We start from the raw sequence: 24,185 nt of genomic DNA, 5'->3' as shown, positions 1-24,185 counted from the left end.
CGCCTCCCTGTGAAAAGTAGATGATTTTCACCAGTCTATTTAACTGCTCTTATTCTTCTTCACAGACTTTAAAATGGCCTCAAACACAGAGAGCTGTTAAATAGGCAACTATCCTAGATCTGGTAGTTCTCCGGCTCTATGCTTTCATTTGGCTCAGTTACAACTGGCAAGTGTGAAACAGAACACATCCGAAACCTGTATTTTTAAGCAGAGGGGATTTTTTGCCAGTATACTTTCCTGTAAGACTTGCAGCAGCAGGAAATGCAACCACCCTGTCTGCCCCGCTTGCCTCCTCTAGTTTTTCTGTCCTTCCTCAGACTTGAACTGAGTTTTGTTTACATCTCACCTCGCTCTATAAAAGGAATAAAAAGTAATCATAGCAGCTTTAGCAAGAAATGCAGGTGATATGAGAGCATTCAAATAGCAATTGATTTATAATTGAGCCGTTTGTTTGGAAAGCGGGCAATGAAGATGAACATACCCCTGCCATGTTCTGCCCACATGAAGTTTGTTCTGTCCCAGAGGAGCAGAAGCTACCTGCTTGCTCACGTACTGTACTTTTCCCAAGCACACTAACACTGCCTTTCAACCGGCGCACAGCACTAATAGCTGCAACTTTCACTGTACTATTAGAAGTGAATCAAACTCATTTGATGTGCTGTCATTTTCTTTCCTCAAAACATTAATACCATAGCAAATTGTGAGAACACTACAGAAGCCACAGATCAGCAAGGAAAGGAAGGTTTTCCTTGCTGGCAGCAGTAGCACTCCCCTGTGATATGCTACCTGGTGTCTGCTGTGCACGGGGGGCAGGAGGGAAGGTGCCACTCCAGGAGAGCGTAAGTTACCTCCAAAAGCAGCCCCATCAGAACAAGGCCTTCAGGCAAACCCAGGATTGTTGGCAACAGCTATCTAGCACAGCCAAGGGAATCTAATGTGTATATATGCCTGAATGAAAGAGACAGACTCAGGTGATGCTCCCAAGTCCTTCCCTTGCCCATCATACATATGCCTGCTTGGTTTTACCTGTAAGATATTAAAAGATTCACAACACAAACACACATATATATATACTTAGAGTAGTTTTCCCCATAGAGTTTTGTCATGTTCTTTCCTTCTCCCCAGTCACCCAAAACATTAAGGCAAGGCTCGTAAGGATCATAAGATAAAGTCCAAGCATTTATTTTTTGTAATAATCATTAAATATTTTTATCGCAAAAAAAAGTTCCACAGTTCATTAAACTCTTCTTTTACTGACAGACTATTCTCCTCCATGTTTTCGACAGACTAGAATGAAAATTTCTTCTTGCTTTGGTGTTCAAATGAACTATTCCCCCAAAACAAAGATAAACATGTTCAAAAACATCTTTGAAGTCAGTAACGTAACAAGATTAAAGTAAGTAATGCAGAAAGTGACAAAGTGAAATCATTACAAAAATGAAAGACATTTTTAAAAGTTAAAGAGCGTTCTAGCACTGAAAAATAAATAATACACTTTAAAATTCTCACTTAAATTCATATTATCTATAGTTGGGTTGCTTTAAAGGAACGTAACCCTCCCACAATCTTTTTTCTTTTCATGCACTGTTGTTTATTTCAAGAAGTCATGCAATATAAACAAGATTTTACTTCAGCTGGCTGTTGTAACATAGCTTTGTACAGAAGGTTGATTTGTAAGCTAAGAGAAAGGAAGAAGGAGAGCAGAAAATCATCTTATAGAATCATAGAATAGTTAGGTTTGGAAAGGACCTTAAGAACATCTAGTTCCAACCCCCCTGCCATGTGTTACGTGGATAACCTCATCCAACCCAATTAAACTGTTCCTGCTTAACACAGGAAAATCAGGCAAACTGACTCCTAGCCAGCTTTAAAAGAATAATCACAGAGCTATAACCAACAAAACATTATCAAATGCAGCAATGCAGAACTGAGTAACAGAAGATTATTATTTGCTGGTAGTAAGATGGAGAATGTACAGTGGTTTGGGGTTGTGACTGGGGGTTTTTTAAACAGTGCACTGAAATCTCTGGAGCCTGAGAGGTGCTACACACATGTAACACCAAGTTCAGTTCTAGCTGAGCGTCAGGATAAAGAACTGAAGGCAAATGGGGGGTGTTTCCATCCCCGCATTTCATTATGAAGTTATGCTAAATATTTCTTGCACAGCCCCACCAACAAGTGGCCTGATAAAGCCAAACTGATTTCCTGAAAAACTTTATCTTTTTCTTCCAGCAAAACAGCAGGACCGTCAGATGAACTTACTCATTTTGAGTATATTCATCTGTTCAAATACACATGCTTCAGGGGTGTTGCACATCAAGTTTGAAGCAGGAACACAAGAAAACCAGGAACATGAAATCTATAACAACCTCTGAGGACTTCAGACTGATTTCAAGAATACAGGAAAACTACTTATGAAGTTGTGCAGGCTAGATTAGAATACATTCATTACTTTGCAAATATGCTTTCAAAAATATGGGAGGTACTGCATAAGAAATTCCACACAGGTACTTGCACATGATACAGAGAGGTTAAAAAGAAAATAAAACAAACAAGAAAACTTTTGGTCACCAAAAGTTTGTTTACCTGACAATCACGGTAGGAAGCAAATGATATCCCAAAATGAAGTGAAGAATACCAAATGCTATATATTTTAAGTATATGTTTTTAAAAACAGAGCCTTTAATACCTACAGTTTGAAAAAATATTAATTATATTCTGCCTTCTAAAATGGCTGGGGTGGAAAGCACCAGTTAAAGAAAAAGAACAAAAAATCCTTTGGATGCAGAGAAAGTAAAGCATCCTCATTTAAAAACAACTAGGTAGCAGTTCCATAAAGTGCCTGTTTGAGGAAACACATCAACAGACGTTTTCCTTGTGCAAAATAAGACATTTTTCAGCTCAAATCTTTGGAACATATACTGTACCCAGAGTTTGTGCTCACATGTTACCTGCAATTTCAGTAATTCAATAAAAACTGCACCATCAAAATTATTTTGCTTGATGCAAACTGTCCACCACCCCCAATTCAGCTTTCAGGGCTTGAGCTAAAAAAAGGGCATCAGAAAGCTCTGGGTTTCATTCTCTCATTTCGTATTTTGTCTTTTAACTCATTTGCTCATTGTGCGTGCTTACTTTTGACTGTGAAAGTCCCTTAATGAAGGCTATATGAAATACATTCTCTCCTAGGGAACAGCAAAACCACATTGCATACCGTTGTAAGACACTTAAAATTTTAAAAAGCAGCAGTTAAATCTTAAGCCTGACAGAGATCTGTCTCCGCTTCAAAATGCAAAACGCCAGACCTCTTGAAATGGCTTTAGTATTAGAGAGTGAATATTTAAAGTCTTTTCAAATTAAAAAAAAAATAAAATTATATTTAACAAAAGGAAAGAAAAGTTAATAAAAGGAAGCTGAAACAGCCCAAGTTACTGTCACTTTCAGTTTTAGGCTGAGGTCCACCTACAGCCAAGCACAGCCATTACAAGAACAGAAACTGCACAGACGGGAGAAAAAGCCCCTCCGCCTGAGCCACCAGTACTGTAATCACTGCAATGCAGCAGAGCCACACCAACACCACAGCAGTTAGTTCAGTTACGGGTAAGGCTCTAGCTATGGCAGCAAGGAAAGTTAAAATGCATACATCATCCCTTCTCAGTCTCACTGTAAACTGGCTATTAACTGTGCATCACTGAATTACTAATACTGCATTTAAGCTTTTCAATGCCAAGATCCATTACAGGCTGCAGCTGGAGTGCTGAATAGGGCCAGAACAGAGTACAGGTATTCGTTTGTAAACCACAAGGCTGCAGATCTAAATTTCCAATGAACAAACAAGATTAACCACCCCAGATCGCCACCAGTCCTTCCCCTCAAACGTGCCCTCCCTCCCAGCCCACTACAGTTTTGGCAGTCCATCATTTCTTCTGTATGTAAGATGAGTTTATAGATCTCCAAGCAAAAGAGGAGAAAACAGGTACTACACTTATGAGAACAAGCATGAATTACCTCTAGATCAAGATAATGCATATAAGTGACTTAAATAAAATACATGTACATTAAAAAAAAAATTGTATGTATTTGCCCATTTTAATTTAAAGAGAAGCTGCTGAACGTTTATTTGATCTGAACTGTCTCTGGTAGGAAAGGTATTCTGAATGTACCAGTGTACAGCTGGTCTGACCAGCCAGGAAGTTCATGCTGCAATGGAGTCCTTCTTGGATAAAACGTGTAATCAGGCTCATAGTTCAAGAGACAACTCAGCGATGCCATGTAGATATCTGCAAATCTAGAGAGACGTCTTAGGAAATAAGTTGGATTCTCATCAGTTCTGAATAAGCTTCCAAACTGTGCATTGAAGAAATTCCTGTTCATCTCCCTGTCACAAAAAAAAACAACACCCAAAAAGAATGAAGATACCTGCACACATCTCCTTACCAGCTAGCATCCAGAACCCGAAGCAAGCAGTTCCTATAATCTGTTCTCTGCATTATTGTCTTGCCATTGCACTCCAACACACTCTAATGCAACATAATTTTTGCACCTCTTGCATATATGTAGCCTAGATCTAGCAGTCACAACAGTGAACAGAAGAGCTTCACACTTTGCCCACTAAAACCAGTGATAAGTTGCTTCTGACTTCAGAAACATGGTGTCTCAAGTTGTCTTTATCCCAGAGATAGTGAAAGACAGCTTTTGCCTTCATCTAAATCCTAATGGCATCCATTTGTCCCAAAGATAAGACTTTAAAAAAAAAGAAAAAAAAATTTGCAAAGATTTGGCTTAATGTACACAAAAAGCTTAAGCACGTCTTGGAATTAACTTCTGTTATTAGTCACTGCTAAGTGTAATTCCCATTTCATTTACTTCCACATTTCTGGAGAAAGCTGCTGGTAGTGCAGCTGCTGGCCTTGCCAGCTATTCACTTCACACACTCTGCATTTAGGGATTACTCCTTCACAACAGTAGACTTTTAGGAGTTTCAGCCCTATCACCTTAGACTTCTAGGAGTTTTAGCCCTATTACCTATGTTTGTGATGAGTCCACTGATATATCCAATCTAGTGCAGAGCCCAGTTTCTGCATACTCTAATATGTATTGTATGTAATCTAACAAAATCATCTAAAAGAACTGAAGTGCCACAAGTCTTGATACAGAAATGCATATTTATATCATGCAGAAGTAAAGCTGAGTAATCAGTAGCAACAGGGGCAGATTAACACAGGACAGGAGAAAGAAAAGTATTTGACACGATGTTACCCTTTCATTCAGAAAACTAATGCCTGTTCCAAAGAAGGGGAACATGGAGAAGTGGTTCGTATGCACAAAGGGTCAGAAGGGAGAAGAGCTGCACAGGAGACAGGCAGAATAGTGGTTTACACAGATTATTTTAGAAGGTTCATAACTACCAGGTAATATAAAATCAGTGATGAAGAAAAACTATGAAGAGACGTTTGGAGGACATCACATAGAACACCTGGCTACTGCAAAGCATATTACAAATTCTTCATCTCTAGCATCTTACCTCATTTCCTTTCTTTCCTTTTTCCATTCTTCTAAAATCATTTGTGAATCAGGATCACGGTGAACCTGGAATGTAAAGTATGGGTAACAAGTAACTAAGGATGCCCTCATAAATGAGGCTTTCCATTACTAAACCTTTATTGGCTAACAGAATAAGAGCAATGCTTCAGAGATCAGTATACAGAAGTTATCCACATGCATTTTAAACAATGAAAGCAGGAATAAATCAAGGCTGACTAGTATAGGAAGGAGACAAGATTTTGACAAAATTCTTATTAAACCAGCCACACAAATAATTGCATTTATTTATCTACAGTCAAACTGGTGAACTTTAATGAGACAGAAAGCGCTTGGCAACGTCAATGTCTAGCATTTAGAAACCTGGCTGTATCTCTTCTGCTACACAGAGCCGATTATACACACAGAGAACAAACCTGCATGTGTTCCAGTAATCCTGTCAAGGTTTGAAGCCAGGTCATGGTTTGAATGTACTTCTCTGTGTTCATGATTTTAATCTCTGATCGTAACTCTGGAATAATCGCACCAGTGCGCCAGCCATGCTTCAGGGTCAAATCCTATTTATCAAGAATTACAAAATATAAGTATTAGTCTTAAAAAGAAATATATAATAATAAAAAAAATAATAATAATTTGACCATTGTTTATCCCAAAGGGGCACTAATTTAATTGCTTCTTATCTATAAGCAGAAATATTAAACAGTGGGACTTAACTGTGCCAACAGAAAACAGAACTTAATTTCAGAGTAAGCTTCAAAAGCCACAGTTTTAAAGAGAGGCAGAAAACATATGAGCACCTGTGAACAAACACTAATTCATTAGGTTTGGAACAAACAGTAGGAAATTCGTCTTTCTTGTAGACAAAAACTCTACTGCTGTCAGAATCATCTGGAGGAAATCGTGTCTTGGGTTTGTGGTATTTACACATATACTTGTCTGACAGAAGGGTCTTATCGGGACCTATCAGGTATTCAAGCTCCACCTGACAAATATAGGACAAGGCAGCTGCCACCTGTGCTCTTTCCTCCATTGTACCAGAGAAGGACAGAGCCGCATCCTCCTTCATTTGGCTCACAGCCTTCTGAAGCACCTGAAACTACTCTTCTTTTTAAAAGCAGACCGGAGCAAAAATATTAACATCTGCTGCTGCTGAAATTTGTTACTGCAGCTTGGCAGTGCTAAGCCACATCCAGGCATTCATATACCATCAATTACAAAAGAGTTAAGTGGTGGTTGCTTATTCTAAAGTAACAGTTAACAATATACTCGCTCGTTAGATAGTAAGAAAATGCCTGCATAGTGGGGCTACAAATCACAAGATCCCAGGAAGAAAGCTTATGATTAGTGACAGGAAGATTGCCTCCTGCATTGAGAACAGAAGTTCATTCAGCTCATATTACACTTGGTAGCAAATGTCATCCAACTTAGCCATATCCTGTACGTTTGGATATCTGTGTTTACTCTCTGTTACATCTGACACAATCAATATCTGGAACAGGAATATAAACTCCCACATTCCTAAGTGCAGTTTGGAAACAAGTTAAATGCTACGAGTCAGGTGGAAAATATGGTCAGCACCAATTTTCTTCGCTGCAAGAAAAGCAATACGGCTTAACTACCAACACAAATGTTGGTGTATTTAGAAATCTCAAATTAAAGTGTGTTATATTGAATAACTGGGAGGAAAAGGGGAAAACTAACAAAAAACCTTGTCTTTTATCCTATTTTGTGAAAGTAAACTACTTACTGCCAAGTCACTGTAAATGTGATCACCAAAGTAGAGAACCTTAGAGCCCCTCCAGCCAGTAAGCTTCAGAAATTCATACAAGTTACCCTGCAGAAACAATGACACGAACATTGCAGCAGCATGCCACTTGCACCTTCACAGGCTAAAAAAAGAATTTAGTACACCCCTAAAAATATTTTCATATAAAGAATCTTATCCTCCTTTACCTATTATGAATTCCAAATTTTACAAGCAGTTTCAGTAATACCTCAAGAGGCAAGGCAACTGCAGATATACAATACCAATGATAAATTTGTACCGCTTCAATTATTAAAATAACTCTGTTAAAAAGCGTATCTACTTTTTAGAAGCATTTTTAGCTAAAGAAGCTTGGGATTCTAGGAAATAGGTATTAAATTTGAATTGAAAAGACTTTATTGAAAGCATACCTGTTTGTAAATCTGACCTTTCTGCAGCTTGTGAATTCTGTCCCAGAGCAATACTCCCCTTTCATTCACCTTCCGGAACGGTCTAGAATAGAGTTATACACAATCGTTACATTGCTGTAGAAATTCTGCCACTTTTTAAAGGGGATTAGAAGCATCAGAATTTCCACTTTACCCAGTGAAATGTAGTGTATCTATCCAGTCTACCTATGACTTTCATAATGGAGTTTGAGAACAGCTGTTGAAAACTAAGGCAGGTATCCCAGACAGATGAGAATAAACAGTGTGAACTGTCTGCCATTAAGAAGAGAACACCAAAAAAAGTGAAGATGTGTAAAAATTTTACCCAATGCCTCATTCTGTGCAGCCAAAAAAGGGGGCAGAAGACTGGGGGCAAGGTGTACAGCAAAATTCTTTTCAATATTAAATGAAAAGGAAAAGAAAAATGGGGGGGGGGGGGGGCAGAAGATTCCACCTCCCTCTGTCTTGCTTTCAAATCTGAAGTACACATACAGGAATGGGTTTTTTTCAAGTGTAAGAGCATTGCATATGCATTACAAATGTGTTTACCTAGTTAAGCAACTAGTCCAAGTACTCCAGTCTGTCAGCTAGTCTGCCCTTTAAATATTATGTGTGACTGAAAAAAAACCAGAAGCAATGAAAGACATTTCCAGATAAGGGCCAATTCTGAAAGGCACCAAAAATTCTCAAGTTTATTAAGACAGGAACATGCTTCACCAGCTTACAAGCTAAGATGCTAGAAATTGCTTCTGTGACCCTAATTCAGTCCAGAAGGCCTTTAATAGCTGCTGGAACTTTCTCAGGCAAATATTTGGACTTCAGAATTAGGTGTTGCTACATTCTGTAATGACCTTAAACAGGACTTCATCAAATATGATTTCATTTTACGTTGTGCCCAAATTGAAGTATTTTGTAACATCCTCCACAGCCTTATATGGAATAAACTACTTGAATAATTTTTACTGACTAAATACCAACCTTCGCTTATCATTGAAAAAGTTCGGCTTATCAGCTTGTACAATGACCACATCAAAGAGATCCCTCCAGTCCTTGCCAACTATGAACTTCATGCCTTTGTCCCTAAAAAGTACAAAGCCATATTAACAGTGAAGCATAACAGAAGTGCAATTATCTGTGCACTATGAGTTACAATCAAGAACTTCATCCTCCCCAGCCCTCAGAAATGTATACAGCAAGTAACTGTTCACTTACACAAAGCTGCTGGGACTGTTTGTGATGAGAAACATTTTCTTGCCATGATCAGCCAGCTTTGCTAACACCGCACGAGTTTGTTCAGCATAGCAGATGTATTTCTCTGTGAAGATTGAGGAAAATATGGTATTAATTGAAAAACTTTTCAAGAAGAATTTTCTCTGCATTCAACCAAAGTTTCAGAATAATGAGGTTACACTTAACAAAGGCACTTTAAACAAGTCAAATAACTCTTTCAAGCTTTAAAATTTAGAACTTGTAATCTTAAATAAGGAAGCCAGAAATACGATTTTACTACCAGTGAAAAAAGGTTTGATAGATGATCTCACTAGTACTTACCAATATCTGCTTCAATTGCTCTGTACATTATTCCTTTGATGTGGACATCCCTGATTGAATCCTGTCAGGAAAGCAACAGAGCACCACAGAGCTGAAAAATTTTTTCAAGTATAAAAACCAGTGCTCACTGCATAGCAGTAGTAATTTGTTCGTAAAACAATTGATTTCTCTGAATTACTCTTTCAACTTCACAGAAATGCCATATGATTTTCAAGATACACACGCCACCACCAGACAAAGAGTAAGCCTGCCCTCCAAGAAACTAACCTCATAATTTTGGAAAGTATGAAACTGTATAGTATAGGGGCTGGTTTACACAACAACTATGAAAGGGTGCTCATACGGGTGAAGTGGGGTGAAAGCCCTTTACAGAAGCAAAGTCGTCACAGTTTCCAATGACCTTTGGAGCAGAACACATTCCTTTCCTCTTGCAAAAATCCCAAAAGCTTTAGGTCAGATTTTAGATTATGATCACTCACAAATGCCCTGGTTATTTGAAAAATAAATTTATGAACAGATGAAAGAAGCTAAATGCTTAAGCAAAGTACTCATAAGGCACTCTGAAGGCATTTGGCAGCTCTCCTGAATCAGCTCCGTACCAGCTTTGTTTAGGACAGTGCTACTGCCATTTTGGTACTTATGGGGCATGTCCTAAAAATCCTCAAAAAAATGCCATTACAGGGCTTACAAAATGTTGGTAATGCTGAGCAGTACAGAAGTTTCTATCAACAGCTCAGCAGAAACCACAAGAACTAGCCTTCTGACTCTATGTAACCATAGCCAGAAGGGAAGATTACTCTGGAGGTCAGAAGTTTCCTGTATGGAAACCCTGTGCAGGCAAATACCATCAACTTGGGCATAACCTCCTGTTCTCAAACAACTACGACACAAAATTATCTCCTCTGCGGGATATATCCTGAGAAATCAAGGGGGTCAAATTACTCTAGTCATTCTTACTACATTTTTTAGGAGGAGGAAAACACACAAAATAGATATGCCAAAAGCAAGAGACGGCAGATGATCGTATACTAGTGAAGATACAGAAGCAGTACAACTGAAAGCTCTGAACTGGAATTCCCTACAGCCTCTTACAATTCCTCCTAGTGAGAAAAGTATGCATTTAATAACAATCAAAAGAAGACCCCCATCCACCCCTCAAACCTATAAAAAGAGCAACATCGGATTTAAAACAAATTTCAAATTATTCTGTTTCTTTTCCAAGGTCTACCTTCATTTTACTCATGTTTTCATGGTTCTATAGCAATAATTACTCTATACAACACATAAAGTTGAGGTATTTCACTGGAGCAGGCACAACACTTTGAAGCTTCCTGAAGAGCTCAGGGAGAAGACGCACAAATGCAGAGGTTTAACTAAATCTTCAAAGCTAGTACCTTGACATCTTTGTACAGATGAACGGGCTCGTAGTCTATGTTGTTTTTCAGAAAGTATTCATTCACACAAGAAAGGAGTGTCATCTCTGGCAAGGAAAATATATCCATGAATTGCTTCATTGTATTTCCTTGTGAGCTCTATAGGGGTGGGAGGAAAACAGAAGAAAATACAGGTGTTTCTCAGATTAGAAGACTTCCATTCATTCAGCAGAACCACTTGAGCTTAGTTGCAGATACTCAGCTTTTGCTGTAACTGTTCTCATTGCTTTAGATGCTTTTTGAACTAACAGATTTTTCTTTATAAAATAACTGCAACAAAAGTGTTGGCTTAATTTTAAGCATTAATCACGATGCATTACTCTTAAGAGCAGTATTTTAATTCATAAACCTATAAAAGACAGTGCTTAGCTAAAAGTCAAGAGAAGGACTTTGAGACCTTCACTGCAAGTCTGCACTTCTAAAAATAAGAGGCACTGGGTATTGTGATGGGGTGGAGGGTTTGCTATCTTCTTTTTTCTTTTTAATGAGGGGAATACTGATTAGGACTACAAAACACTTTACATCCTTGAAAAGAGGTGATAAAAACTTGTAAGAATCTACAATAATGAGGCAACAAAAGAAAACATTTCTAGTCTGCAAAAGATGTAAGTATAGTTGTTCCACAAAAGCAGAGAATATCATACAAGAGCAAATACAACCAAATACTTCTCAAGAACAGGGGAGGTAAAGCAACCTGCCCAAGACAGCACACAGGTCAAGATAACAGAAACATAACAGCTGAGGTTGCAAGAGACCTCTGGAGGCCATCTTTTTCAACCTCCCTTCTCAAACAGGACCACCTAGAGCCAATTGCTCAGGACTTTGCCCAGATGGCTTCTGAATCTCCAAGGATGGAGACTCCACAACCTTCCTGGGCAACCTATGCCAGCGCTCAGTCACTCTCACAGTAAAGGAAGTGTTTCCTGATGTTCAGAGGAAAACTCCTGTGTTTCAGTTTGTGCCCATGGCCTCTTGTCCTGTCACTATCAAAGAAAGCAGACCTGCAGAGACCGAGGCACTCCACAGGGAATGCCAAGGTAATATTCAGAACTGCTGCAGAGACCACATTTGGGAATTCTAAGTTCAGCTCCTTAAAATAAGAACAAGTGCGAGAACAAAATGCTCCATGGCACAAAGAGCCTTTTGCGTCAGCATGGAATTAACATCTATAAGTAAAAGGCATAAAATAAACTTATTTTTTATTGAAAAGACAGCACCATTCTTCATTTGGGAAAGAGAAAGGAACCTACCAGCAAAATGTTCAACTTTCCCCATAGAGCCAAATCCTAAAACTTTTATCATTCATCTTTAGTGAAATACTCTTAATGTCAACTCTGCCAGCTTGTATGCAAGGGATGCCTCCACACATTTACTTGCTGCTACATCAACTAAGTCATTAGACCACTGGGAAGAAGTACATAACCAGGGTAAGGTACCAGATATGGTTCATTTCCCAGCCTTTATCAGATTTGCGGCGCAAGTCACTTGATTTTGTTATGTTCCACTTCACTGTCTGTATGACTGGGCAAGAGAACAGTGAAAGAAGAAACTACAGCAAGCAGGAGAAAGAAAATGCATTTGTCATTTTAGAGGGCAAACTTCACATCTAGCACTATAAGTCAATCACGTATTGAGAAAACATAACTGCTAGTAAGAACAAGAACAAAAGGCAACCACCACTATCCCTCCCCTCCCAAAAGAAAATAATTTTTAAAGAGCAGTTTGTGGTTTTACCTTTCCATAAAAGTCACTCATTTGTTCTAAAGGGACATGGGAACCATCATACATTGCAATGACTTCTTCATCTGGGACAACACTGAGGCCTCTGGAAAACAACACTTAGTTTAGCTTAAAAGTCAGATTAAAACCTTGAATTAATTACAGAATGAAAGTCTGACAGCTTAACAGATCTGGAGCTTATTAAAATACTAATAACATCATAGGAACACTTTAGTCTGTATGTTAAAACAGCATCTTTCCTTACAGAGCAAGTAACTTTTTAAGAGGCTGATGCACATAGAATGCATTCCAATTTTAAGTCTTTTTTCTTACAGGAAAAGAGCTAATTAGTCTCCATTGAAACTATGCCTTAAGGGTTTGTAAGTACTAGCTAAAGCTTCCAGCTTCTTAACACAGTAATTCCTCACTCTGCCTTTGTTTCATACAGCACTGATAATGTTTAAACCAGACTACTCTGCAGCATGACCTTGAAGACTCAAGGGAAAGAAAAACATACACAACCTTTAACAAAATAAGACTTTCTTCTGAAGTGTATCAACAGTTCAGTTTCCCAAAATTTAAGATTACTCAAAGAATTGTTCACAATCACAGCCTGTTCAGAGTCAGTACACTTCATCTGTACAACTACAAAGTTCGACTGATAGCATCAACAGATGTACTAGAAGCTGTTCACCTACAGCAGCACCCCCACTACTGCTCTTGGAGATGTGCATTGTCAGAGGCATACCAGAACTGCTTACACCTCTCAGTGCAAATGAAGCTGTATGCTTGAGCAAGTTCTACTACCTTCTGCTATACAAGTGACCTACGCATTTACAGAACACACAGTTAAAACTAAGAACTACAAATGTACAGCAACTGACAGCAAAGCTCCATGTTGGCATAGAAGAGAAAGGTAAGATTATTTTAAACAAAAGCAAGCACTGAGTGAGCTGTAGCTTTCATTCTTGCCCCTACACACACTCACAGGTACCATGATGTGTGGCTTAGCAGTCCATCCAGAATTACTTTGGGTGATATGGAGAACCAGGGACACCAGCTCTTCAACAGATCTCAACACCTTTCTTGACTGGTCATCATGTTCTGGCTTTAGATGTGCATTCCGTACTAGGAGCTGACAACAACTGTGATCATCTACTACTTCATTCTGTCCCACTCTGAGTCATAAGGCAAGACTGCTGACGAACTCACCACCCATTCATCTTCTCCTCCAGGTCACTATATACGGTTCCAGTCATACCAATATCCTTCCCAACATCTCTCAAAGCCTTCAGCCCTTTTTTTTCTCCCCCCCCACCTCCATACAGGTGGTTGGAGAAGCAGCATGTAAATATCATGAGAACTTGATGACCAATAGATCCAGGCCCCATCAACACATGCCATCCTTTTGTCCCTTCTATGAACAGTTCTTCTGTTACTCTCATAGAATCAACTAGGTTGGAAAAGACCTTTAAGATCATGAAGACCAACCATTACCCCTGGGCATTAACCCCACATTTAATGATGACTGCCAGGACACCACTAAACCGTGTCACTAAGGGTCTCATCTACTAGGTTTTTGCACACTTCCAGGCATGGCAATTCCACCACTTCCCAAATTTAATTCCCCCACAGGGACAGAGAAGAAGAAAGGTGGTAAGTGCCCTGGCAGCCCCTCCACCAAAGATACATACATACACGTTCCCATTCATTACAATCTTAATATTTCTGCTAGATACCTCTACAGATAAATGTAGCTCTGATTACTTCACCTAGCCTTTAACCTAGAAAACTAGCATTGTTCACAGTGAAAAATATAATAATGTGACAGCCTTTTTAAATGAATCTTACAATCAGTGACCTTCACACTGAGTTCTCTGGTTCCCTCCTAGGCCTGAATAAATCATTCCTTTGAAAACCACAGGAACAGGTTCTGTCAGTTGAAACATACAGTAATTACTCTACCCCAGCACATATAAATGGTATAAAGTTTCACTCAGACTCTGATAATACATACAGAACACATTCCTTTGGCAGCCTTAGCTAGCTACTACGTTGACAATATGAGCCCAGTGCTGGACCATGGCATCTTTTTTCCTCTTTCATTTTCCTTACCTGCCTCTCCTCTCTCCCAAAGCACATCTCAGACTAACCCATGAAGAACAGATCAATGACTACGGCTGAATCGTCTACTTACCTGCCTCACTAGCAGATGAAAAGGGGTAATGAGCATGTTATCATCATTTCATATTACCATATACAGTCCCCATAGTAAATCACTGTGAGGTTGCATTATCTTTTGGCCCTAGAAGAAAACTTTTTGTGCAATGATATCAAGAAAGATGCTTAGGCTTCTTGTTTACTTGAAAATCTGGTACCAAATGTAGCATTTACAAACGTGTACTGCTTCATTGCAGCAAACTGAGCCATACTAAAAACTCTCCTGTCAAAGATCACATACAGTATGTCTGTATTATGTAACAAAGCACAGCACAGAGATTTCCTATTTAACTTCAGTTCAGTAAACTCAAAAATATCAGGCTGTGCGAACACAAAGCAGTTGTGCTCCATTCTGCAAGTATGATGTGGTTGATGTGTCCAAACTTAAAAGCTCTGTGCAAACACAGAAAAGACCTCTCAAGTATCAATACAACCACACCAAAGTCATGCTAACAGCCAGTCTGCGACCATTATTTACATAGAAAGCAACAGCAGAGAAGTCATCAGTGTATTTTTAGATGTCTTTCAGCACAATTTAACAGCCGGAAACAAAGTGAGTCAGCACTATGTGACCAACCAGCTTGCCAACTTCCCCAGCTTTGAACTGGGGCGTCAGCTGTACTGTATCAGTCGGTAACCTTGTGCATATATCTGCATGTAGCCCCAAGGTGCAAAGAAACCCCCTTACTACTAATGCTGTTAATTCATGTCTGTGCTTGTCAGGGCACTGTTCCCAATGCGAATCTAAGATGTACATTAATAAATGCAACTAAGGGATTAAAAAAATAAACAGATATGTCTTATAAATAGGAAGTAATTTTACTCACCTATAAACTGTTCCCAGCTGAATATAATGAAAAGCATCAATCTTCATTAGTAACGCCTTGCAGGGAAGAAAAACAAAAATCAGTTTTAATCACATCAACTGATCGCCATGAAATTATAAAGATCAAAGCAATTTTATCTATAACCTGTCTCAGTAATGCCTGAACACATTTGCTTCAACTTCCTTTACAGCTTCCAAAATAGTGTCATCGATGGCTTTTACCCAGGGCTTGCAAAATCATCAAGGAAACATTGTCCAGTGACCTGAGCTAAGTCATGAAGAAATACATTTGCTACTAACAGATGCCTGCTTAGGTTTATTGTGTTACCTTCTGCCACCAAAAAAAGCACCCAAAACTTTTTCTACTTAAGAGAAAAATATGAAACAAAACCCTTGCATGTCAATGCAGAGTGAAAAGTCAGAAGACTTAAAAGCCCTATTTATTTTCTTTGGTTAGGTTCTCAGCACTAGATAACTCGTCACAAAATTATTTATACATACCCGGTGCACATCATAATGAAGTCCTCTGATTGCAAAATTGGGATCATAATCATATTTTCTTATTTCTGCAGGGTACTAAGAAAAGAGAGCAATGATTTTATTTTAAATGCGTAACACCAACAACTAAAAATCTTTTTCTACAGAATTTTAAAGCCTCCCTTTTCTATGTTTCGCATTTTCACTAGTCATTAAGGGACTTTTTGATGGGTTGGGGAGATTCGGAGAAATCTATGTTCAGTGTTAGACAAGTCAAACTTTTTTTTCAAAATGCAAGGTCATCGTTTTAAATCCAAGTCAAGCACTGCACCTAAAGTTGGGTATCCACATACTCTGTAGAGATCACTTTTGAGCATTAGCCTTTGTTCAAAAGGTTAATATATACACCTTTGAAAGCAAACTTCACTTTCTTAAATTCCTAAAATTTAATGCAGAGTTATCTTGCATTGTGAAGTCTCCCCAAGAAACAGACTATATGAACACAGTTTCCAACTCAACCTTCTAGCTAGAAACCCAAGAACATGCCTTAATTTACAGAGATAACTGAACTTTACCACTCACTTCTATTGAAAGAAAAAGCAATACATCGTCAATATTAACAGGAGGAAAGAAAAAACCCACCATTTTTGTCATTGTCAAGAAATAAAAGCAGCACAACGTGAGGCAGCAGGGTGGTGAGGCACTGGAATGGATTGCCCAAGGAAGTCCCTCGCCCACAGCTCTTCTTCCCCCACAGGCATTGCCACTCTTCCAGACCCAGGAGCGGCCCCACGGCGACGACTCTACCGCTTCAGGAGAGTGCTGAGGGCTCTGCGCAAGGCTTTCCGTTTCTCCTGCCTCACCCCACGTGTGGAGGAGTAGCGCCCTGCTGCCAGCGCCAGGCCCAAGGGAGCTGTGCTGAGGATGTCATGCTGCAGCCTGCACTGGTTGTGGGTGCTTTCTTGGGCCAATAAATAAGGACTCTACCACCCCCTCCCCCCCGCCCAGTGCTCGTCTCTGCCTGTATGTTGGTTAGAACATATTTGTGTAATTCACGGACCCCTACACTTAATTAACATGAAACAACTGACTTCAATCTAAGTGGCTATGTATCTGTTGCAGTTAGTTCTTGTTTGATAATTAATTGCCCACGGATGATGAAAGACTCATTTACTGAGGTTTAACAGCAATCAAGATATGTATCCCGTACTCGGGGGATTTACTATGCAGTAACTCACTATAGACCATACTCCCGATCTTAGATTGTCGAGTTTGAAATTTAGCCCCTACAGGTGCTTATAAAGATACAAAGCACCACAAATAAACACAGATGGGGAGGAAGGAAGAAGAGAATTCACAACAGCTGATGTCACCTGGAGAAGCCATGCTTCCCCACAGGGACCTTCCCAAGGTATAGTGTGTCACTAAGATCAGATCCTGAAAGCAAGTCAGGCATCAAACACCATCAGGGTGAGTCACATCAGGAGACCACCACAGTGACCCAACTATATTTACCCTGAACAGCATTTGTAAGATTGCTTAATGATGCATGGGAATTGAATGACTGCATAGAAAGCTCATACCACCTATTAGAGAGTTTTCTAACATTCTTCAGTACAAGCCCATTGTAATTTTGTCCTGCTCTAAGCACAGGTTAGTCATGAAAAAAATATGTTAGGTGTGTGCCTTGGGCTAAGGGGTTTGTTCATTTGTTTCTAAAAGGTAAAATGCTTCAGTCATTTCTGACAAGGCTTGAGAAACCTATCATTTCTTTGATTAACCAAATGAAAGGTAATTCTTGATTTCCCTCCCACAGGCACAACCATCTTAGAACTTGACGAATCTCAGGCACATTCTCCACCTTGTCTACAACTGTCTCCATACATACAGGGCTAATTTACAAGCCTTTGGTGAAAAAAGTAGATTCTACAGCTTCAATAGAGGCTCTAGCTACTTTTATAAAAAAAAAACTTTATAAATCTCATTTTCTCCACAAAGTTTTTATTTGTGCTGAAGAGGACCTGCTCTGTAACTGCTGTAGATTGTGCTCATACCAAACACGAGCATCTGGAGTAAAGAAAATACTCCTGAACTATCATCCCCACTACAACTTCCAGAAAACTTGGGGAAGGCTACTGACTGAACGAAGAACAGCAGCAAAAGCTTACAGACAGGTTGTGAAGATTTGTAGATTTGGCCAGGGAACATGAAGCAGAAGAGACAAGGGAAAACATCAGAGGAGGATACATAATGTGATCAATCACAAAGAAGGAAATCTATTTCTGACTCTGCATACTTGACTTTCCTGCTTTACTCGAGGGCTGTCTTTTTGCGTGCATGCCAGCACACATGAGAAAAAGATTGAGTCTACCTTGGCATGCAAATCAAAGCTTCCTTATAATCCAAACACAAAAAAATGATAAAAATATTGCTCTGTTTGCTTGCCTTACTCTTGATAGGGTTACTTGTATCTGGACTGAAATAGCAGTCCAGATAAGGTGACACAAGGCCTATACATTAAAACAGAAATAAGCCCAAGAGCAAAAGTTTACATTCAACACCTGCTGCCACTTCTGAGATTAGCATTAAATTGATGTTTATTCTCTTGGACACACTTCAAAATTCCTTGCTTCCTACACTGCATTTTGCAATTTCTGATGAATTACCTCATACTGCCATGACCAAAATTGGCCACCTTTAAGGCTGACTGTGACAGTCATAATGGGCAATACTATCTAGAAGTTTTTCTAATGTTAAAGGCAAGGAAAACATTACCAGTGTAAGAAGCTACAGAGACAGCACTAACAAAAACTGTTGTCCCTCAACAAATTCCAACAAGAGATGATATATTTCAATAAGCTGTCTCAAAAAGTAATTACAGCTTCATTTCCTATAACTCAAGAGAATTTAATTGAGACAAACTGGAAAGTTATTACTACCTGAATGCAATCAAATAATAAAGACAGAGCACAGTTTGAAATTCTGTCTACAAGAATTAATCTTGACTCCTACAGTAACGTTTTTTTTTTGCAAGAACCACACAGCTTTAATAAAATCTATTTACACATCCTACAGCAATTGCTGCCGAGACATGCCAAGATCTCAGAGGGATCAAGTTGTGTACGCTTGTAGCACCCATGAAGTTTTGTTTGCTCTTCCAGGGATATTTATAGATGTTTATATATAGCTCCTAACCTTTAGATTCAAATCCAAAAGTAGAATAACACCACCCATTCAGATTTAGGTTATATGAAATACACAAGCAGTTTATTAGTTAAGTTACTCTGTGGAATACTTTTGCAGGAGAATTTTCCTGCGAATCCTACAGTCCAATAACCTTTACCTCTTTCAGTCCACATTTTCTTCCATCTTTTTCCCTGCAATACCTTCAGCTTCCAAGTCACCCACCTCCTCCCCACCTTCATGACAGACAGTAACTTCTCCCATCCCCAGACTACCCACCAACCAACTCCAAGCTGCTTGGATGTCAACAAGTCACCAATGTAACACACTGCTTGGTGAGGTGACAGGGCAGTGCTCCCTCTTAGAGGACTACAGAGCTGAACACCTACTTACGTCTTTCTTGTATTCAACCTGATTACAGCATTACTGCATACGCTGCCCCTTCAGCTAACTCAGCTGAAACACCAGGGACATAACAGAGCACCTCACAAGCACACAGTGCAATCAAAGACCTCCTAAGAAGTCAGGCTAAAAGTATTTCATATGGAAATTAATCACTGCACTCACAGCAATGCATAAAACAGAGCAATGGTCATTTGTAAGCTTCTTATTTATTAGGGTGACTCCAATTAATGACAATCAGAAAAAAAACCCTCAAAAACAAACCCACCACCAAATTAAAAATTAGAACAAATAAAACTCTATTCCTTAACAGTTGACAGATTGAACTCTGCTCAAAACTGCAGCTGAGATTAAACCAGGACTTGTGTGGTTCATATGCAGCTGTTGTATAAAATGTGCTATAAGGGAGCCAAGCTAGGACTAAGGCATGAAAAGAGCTATGTCCCTCTCAGTCAGAAATTATTTCTATACTCTTTATTCAGCAGTTTATTGTTATTTCACTAATTTTTCTTACCCGATGCTCATTAATAAGAAGATCTCGAGCAGCATTGAAGATCAGCGTGTGCAGATGTTTGGAATAAAAGACCAACGTGTAGTCGTAATCAAATCCATAAATTTCAATGTCTGACAGGCTCATTTCATTGTTTGAAAAGATAGCATCTGGATTCAGCATGTTACTCATGATTGAAGGAACCAACTCTGGTGAAGGAAAAAACAAAGAAGTCAGACTAGCCCTGTAGTTTTTAATAATGCACAGAAATCCATTAGCGATTTCTAAATATAGATAAATGATGATGGAAACTATCAAACTAATTTACACTAACCAGCTAATCCTTAACAACATGATGCCATTGAAAGTGCTGTCCCTAACTTTTCTTGGTGACCCACAGCTTTTAGTTGAAGCACACTTTCCTCTCTACAGTTCAAGTAGGAGAGGTGTATTTTGACATGTCTCATCAGAGAACCCCAGACTCAATACATGTAATCTTTGGCTAACTCCATTAACCTATTTATTACTGCTTTTGAAAATGAACTTTGGAGTTGGATGATGATGATGATGATTATTATCATCATTATTATTATAGAAGCCTTGTCTTCTCCTCCCACTATCTGGTCTGGCTTCTGCCCCAGAAGCCAAACTGGCATTGTTTTAATTTGACACTTTTAATTCTTTTGCTTCATCATTTCAAGGTTACCACAGAACCCACTGTCAACTCCAATAAAAAAACTTTGTGCTTTGTGTGATTGCAATAGTTTCCACACAACAGTTACATACACATTGCTATGCTTATTAACCTTCTAGCATATTAGGAAGCTAAAAATATTCTTCTGTTCTCTACACACAACTACCTGGTGTGTGCAAACCTCTTATTTTTAAGGGTATGTTTCCCTTGATATTTGTTTGAAAAGTACACTGAGAAGCCAAGACCACTTACTTAGAGCCATAACATATTAAGTAACTTTAGGACCAATACCAACGTCAGTATGAAGGATGTTTGTCCTTGTTTCAAAAACTTGAAAAAGCAACATTAGGAGGCTAAATGCTACCCTTGTGAAACCATAAAACATGAACATATTTTCCTTCCTTCCCTTCCCATATACTATCTTTATAAACCAGCTTTCCCTATTGTGGAAAAAAGGGAGTTTACATCTGTGCTTGGAAGGGTGAGTTTAAACGGAACATGCTTTGTTTGGTTACTTTCTACATATAAGTTTAGAAGAAATTGGTCAACACCTTCAGCTATGAGGAATGATACACAACATGCTCCACCTTGGGAGGGAGGAAACTACCTGTGCACAAGGCAGGTAGACACGGAGACTCCAGATCTGTTAAAAATTTGATAGCATTTCATTTTGAAAACTCTGGCCAAACACATAGAAAGGGAAATGACATTTATTTTATACAGCAATGCCTTAGTCTGCCACACAGTGAATGGACAGAAACAATAAGAAGCTTTTACAGATGCCCAATAACAGATTGCAACGTGAAACCATTCCACTTTATCTGATGCAGACACCCAAGTCTTCTAATTTGAGAGAAAGAACAGCAATTTGACAAAGTTTAATTCCAAGTTTCTGTCACCAAAAAAAGATCCCAGGAGTTTCCCATGCTTAAGCGGTCATAGTAAGCTCTATCTTTCAGGGGATTTAACAAAATAAGCCTCAATCAAAACATTAGCTCCTGCTATCTCTACTCACTGCTTATAGTAATACATGAGATAAATGCTATGTTCAGCTGAGGTAACAACATAACCAAATGCAATCTGACACGATACTATTAAGGCAAATACTCTTACTCTATAAAAAGTGCCATGAATCACCTAATTAACTTGAAGCCATAACCATAGTTTTAAGCTAACTTCCAAAATAACTTTACAACACCCATGTCTGTATTATAAATTATTTTTTCAGTTGTACAGCCTGGTGAGTTAACATTTATTTTAAAAATATAGCTATATATAGAGATACACGTTTCAGATTAAAAAACCTTGACCAGCACCTGACTGAAAACAGTAAAAATACTTCATAGCTATTAAGACATTCTGGCTGGCAGACAGCATCCCAAGTGCTATAAACCTTGCATCAAAAATCAGCACAGCTTTGTCATCTTAAGACTGTAACTAAGTGAAATGCCACATACTTGAAGCCATGGGGTGACTTTGGCTGTAATAAAGTATTCCGAATTATTCCAGAAGCACTTGCCGCGTCTTCTGCCAACCCACACCCACTGACTGACTTATTTTCCTCTTAACATTACCCTACTCTCTAGCCTCAGCTCTGAAGTATTATTTGGGTGTGGCTTAGAACAAGAAAAAGTTAATTTCAAGAACAGGAAAAGAAATTCAAAATAAAACGTGTTTACTCTCCCTATCCCTTATCCCACCCTCCAAATACCACAGCATTCTCCCGAGATCTCCAATGCTTGTGTTAGATCTTCTGAAATCTCTTACTTCACTTGTGAAATGCTGCCTCTATTTTATGTTTGCAAACACTACATTTGCCCCCAGCACAGTGAAGCCCCAGTTCATACTCAAGACTCTTAAGTGCAGGATAATACAGTAATTTCTCTTTTTAAGGACAAAACATGCAAGACTGTAACATAATCTACTGCCACTATAGGACAAGCTTTCTCACTTGACGCTGCAGAACAGTGTCTTTTGGATCTTTAAATTAAAGATCACATATTCAAGCTCCTTGGTAATACTCTTTCCATCAGACCAAGGGCTGAAGCAAGCAACCTTCAAGCAATGCCTAACTGGGCTGAACAACAGTGCTTCCCAGAGTAATGTGTGTGTCAGCAGCGTTTCACCCTGGCTTCAATGCTTCATGGAGGTATTATAATGGAATCATAGCTAAAACAAAAAGTAATAGAGTCACAGACTGGTGTGGGTTGGAAGGGATCCTTAAAGCTCATCCAGGTCCTGGCCTTGAACACTGCCAGGGATGGGGCAGCCACAGCTTCTCTGGGCAACCTGTGCCAGGGCCTCAGCACCCTCGCAGGGAACAATTCCTTCCTAATATTAAAATCGAAATTTATGCAAAACTTCTCCGCACTTTTTGGAAGCGCAGCCTATTGCGGGGCTCCCCTCTAACAGACAACCAACTTCCCAACTTTCTATTTTCACTTGCCTTTCTCCAAACACCACGCCTCGAACAACCCACCGCTCTGCCTAGCCCAAGCTACGCTGGAGGAGAGGCTTCTCCTCCGAGGCCCTTCTGAACAGGTACAGCCCGGTGGAATTAAAAGGGGCAGCCGCTTCCAGCGGTACGTCTCCGGGGATACGGAGACCTGCGAGGCAACGATCCTTCCGTCCGACCTGGGGCAGCAGGAGCGAGAGCACCTGGCCACCAGACCCGCGACGGCTCCCAGAGCAGACGGCGGCTCCTCGGAGCCCTGCGGGACAGACCCACAGACGCTCACGCCGGGCACGAACCCCTTAGGGGCAGAGACGGGGCGGCTTCATCGCCGCCCCACACACACACACCCCTCGCTCCTTGAACCCTTCCCGCTGCCGAACGGAGCCCACGGGGCTCGCCGTTCCTCAGCTCCGCACCGCCAACATGTATCTACTCGCTTTAGGACCGGCGGCACTCCGACCTGCAGCGGGAGAGGGACCGGCGCCCGCGGGCCCCGCGTCCCGGCTCACCCTTGGTGGCTCTCTTGGCCTCCTTGTAGCGCGACCACAGGTAGTTCTTCATGTCAGGCGGCGGCTGCGGCTGCTGCTGCGGGGCCACAGTGCACAAGGCAGCGGCCCCCGCGGCGGGCAGGGCCCTGCACCGCTGCCTGCCCGGCGCCGCCCGCCCGGCCGCCAGCACGGACCGCACCGCCGCTGCCGCTGCCATGCTCCGCTCAGCCCCGCGCCGCTGCCGCCGCCGGCTGAAGTCACTTCCTCGGGCTCCGCCCCGGGGCCGCGCGGAGGCGGGGCCCTGCCCGGCGGCGGCAGGTAGCGCCGGCCCACCGGCCCGAGGAGGGCCGCGACCGCCCCGCTCCGGCGGGGTCAGCTGCCCGGGGGCGGTGGCCGCTCTGTAGCTGTCGCCGCTTGCTGCCCCACTTCCATGGGGGCCTGAGGCGACCGGCCGGCTCCAGCGGGTAAGCGGCTGTCTGAAGCCCTGACCCCCGGTGGAGCTAACAGGGTCCT

General features: G+C 40.4%; 1 protein-coding gene across 1 annotated transcript; it reads right to left on the bottom strand.

Annotated features, from left to right (window-relative positions):
• Positions 1 to 1,166: 1,166 nt before the first annotated feature.
• Positions 1,167 to 23,911, bottom strand: NT5DC3 (5'-nucleotidase domain containing 3). Its single transcript, XM_065680281.1, has 14 exons — positions 23,694 to 23,911; positions 20,060 to 20,244; positions 15,985 to 16,059; positions 15,485 to 15,540; positions 12,453 to 12,543; positions 10,680 to 10,817; positions 9,286 to 9,346; positions 8,947 to 9,049; positions 8,713 to 8,814; positions 7,717 to 7,798; positions 7,289 to 7,375; positions 5,958 to 6,098; positions 5,525 to 5,589; positions 1,167 to 4,378 (listed from the first exon to the last, which is right to left on the bottom strand). The coding sequence occupies exons 1-14, from the start codon at positions 23,887 to 23,889 to the stop codon at positions 4,117 to 4,119; spliced, it is 1,644 nt and encodes a 547-aa protein (XP_065536353.1). The 5' UTR covers positions 23,890 to 23,911; the 3' UTR covers positions 1,167 to 4,116.
• Between the last annotated feature and the right edge of the window lie 274 nt (positions 23,912 to 24,185).

The sequence above is a fragment of the Lathamus discolor genome, chromosome 1 (genome assembly GCF_037157495.1).
Source record: "Lathamus discolor isolate bLatDis1 chromosome 1, bLatDis1.hap1, whole genome shotgun sequence".
NCBI lineage: Eukaryota > Metazoa > Chordata > Aves > Psittaciformes > Psittacidae > Lathamus > Lathamus discolor.
The sequence above is the reverse complement of the archived record's forward strand: the minus strand, read 5'-3'. Positions and strand labels throughout refer to the sequence as shown.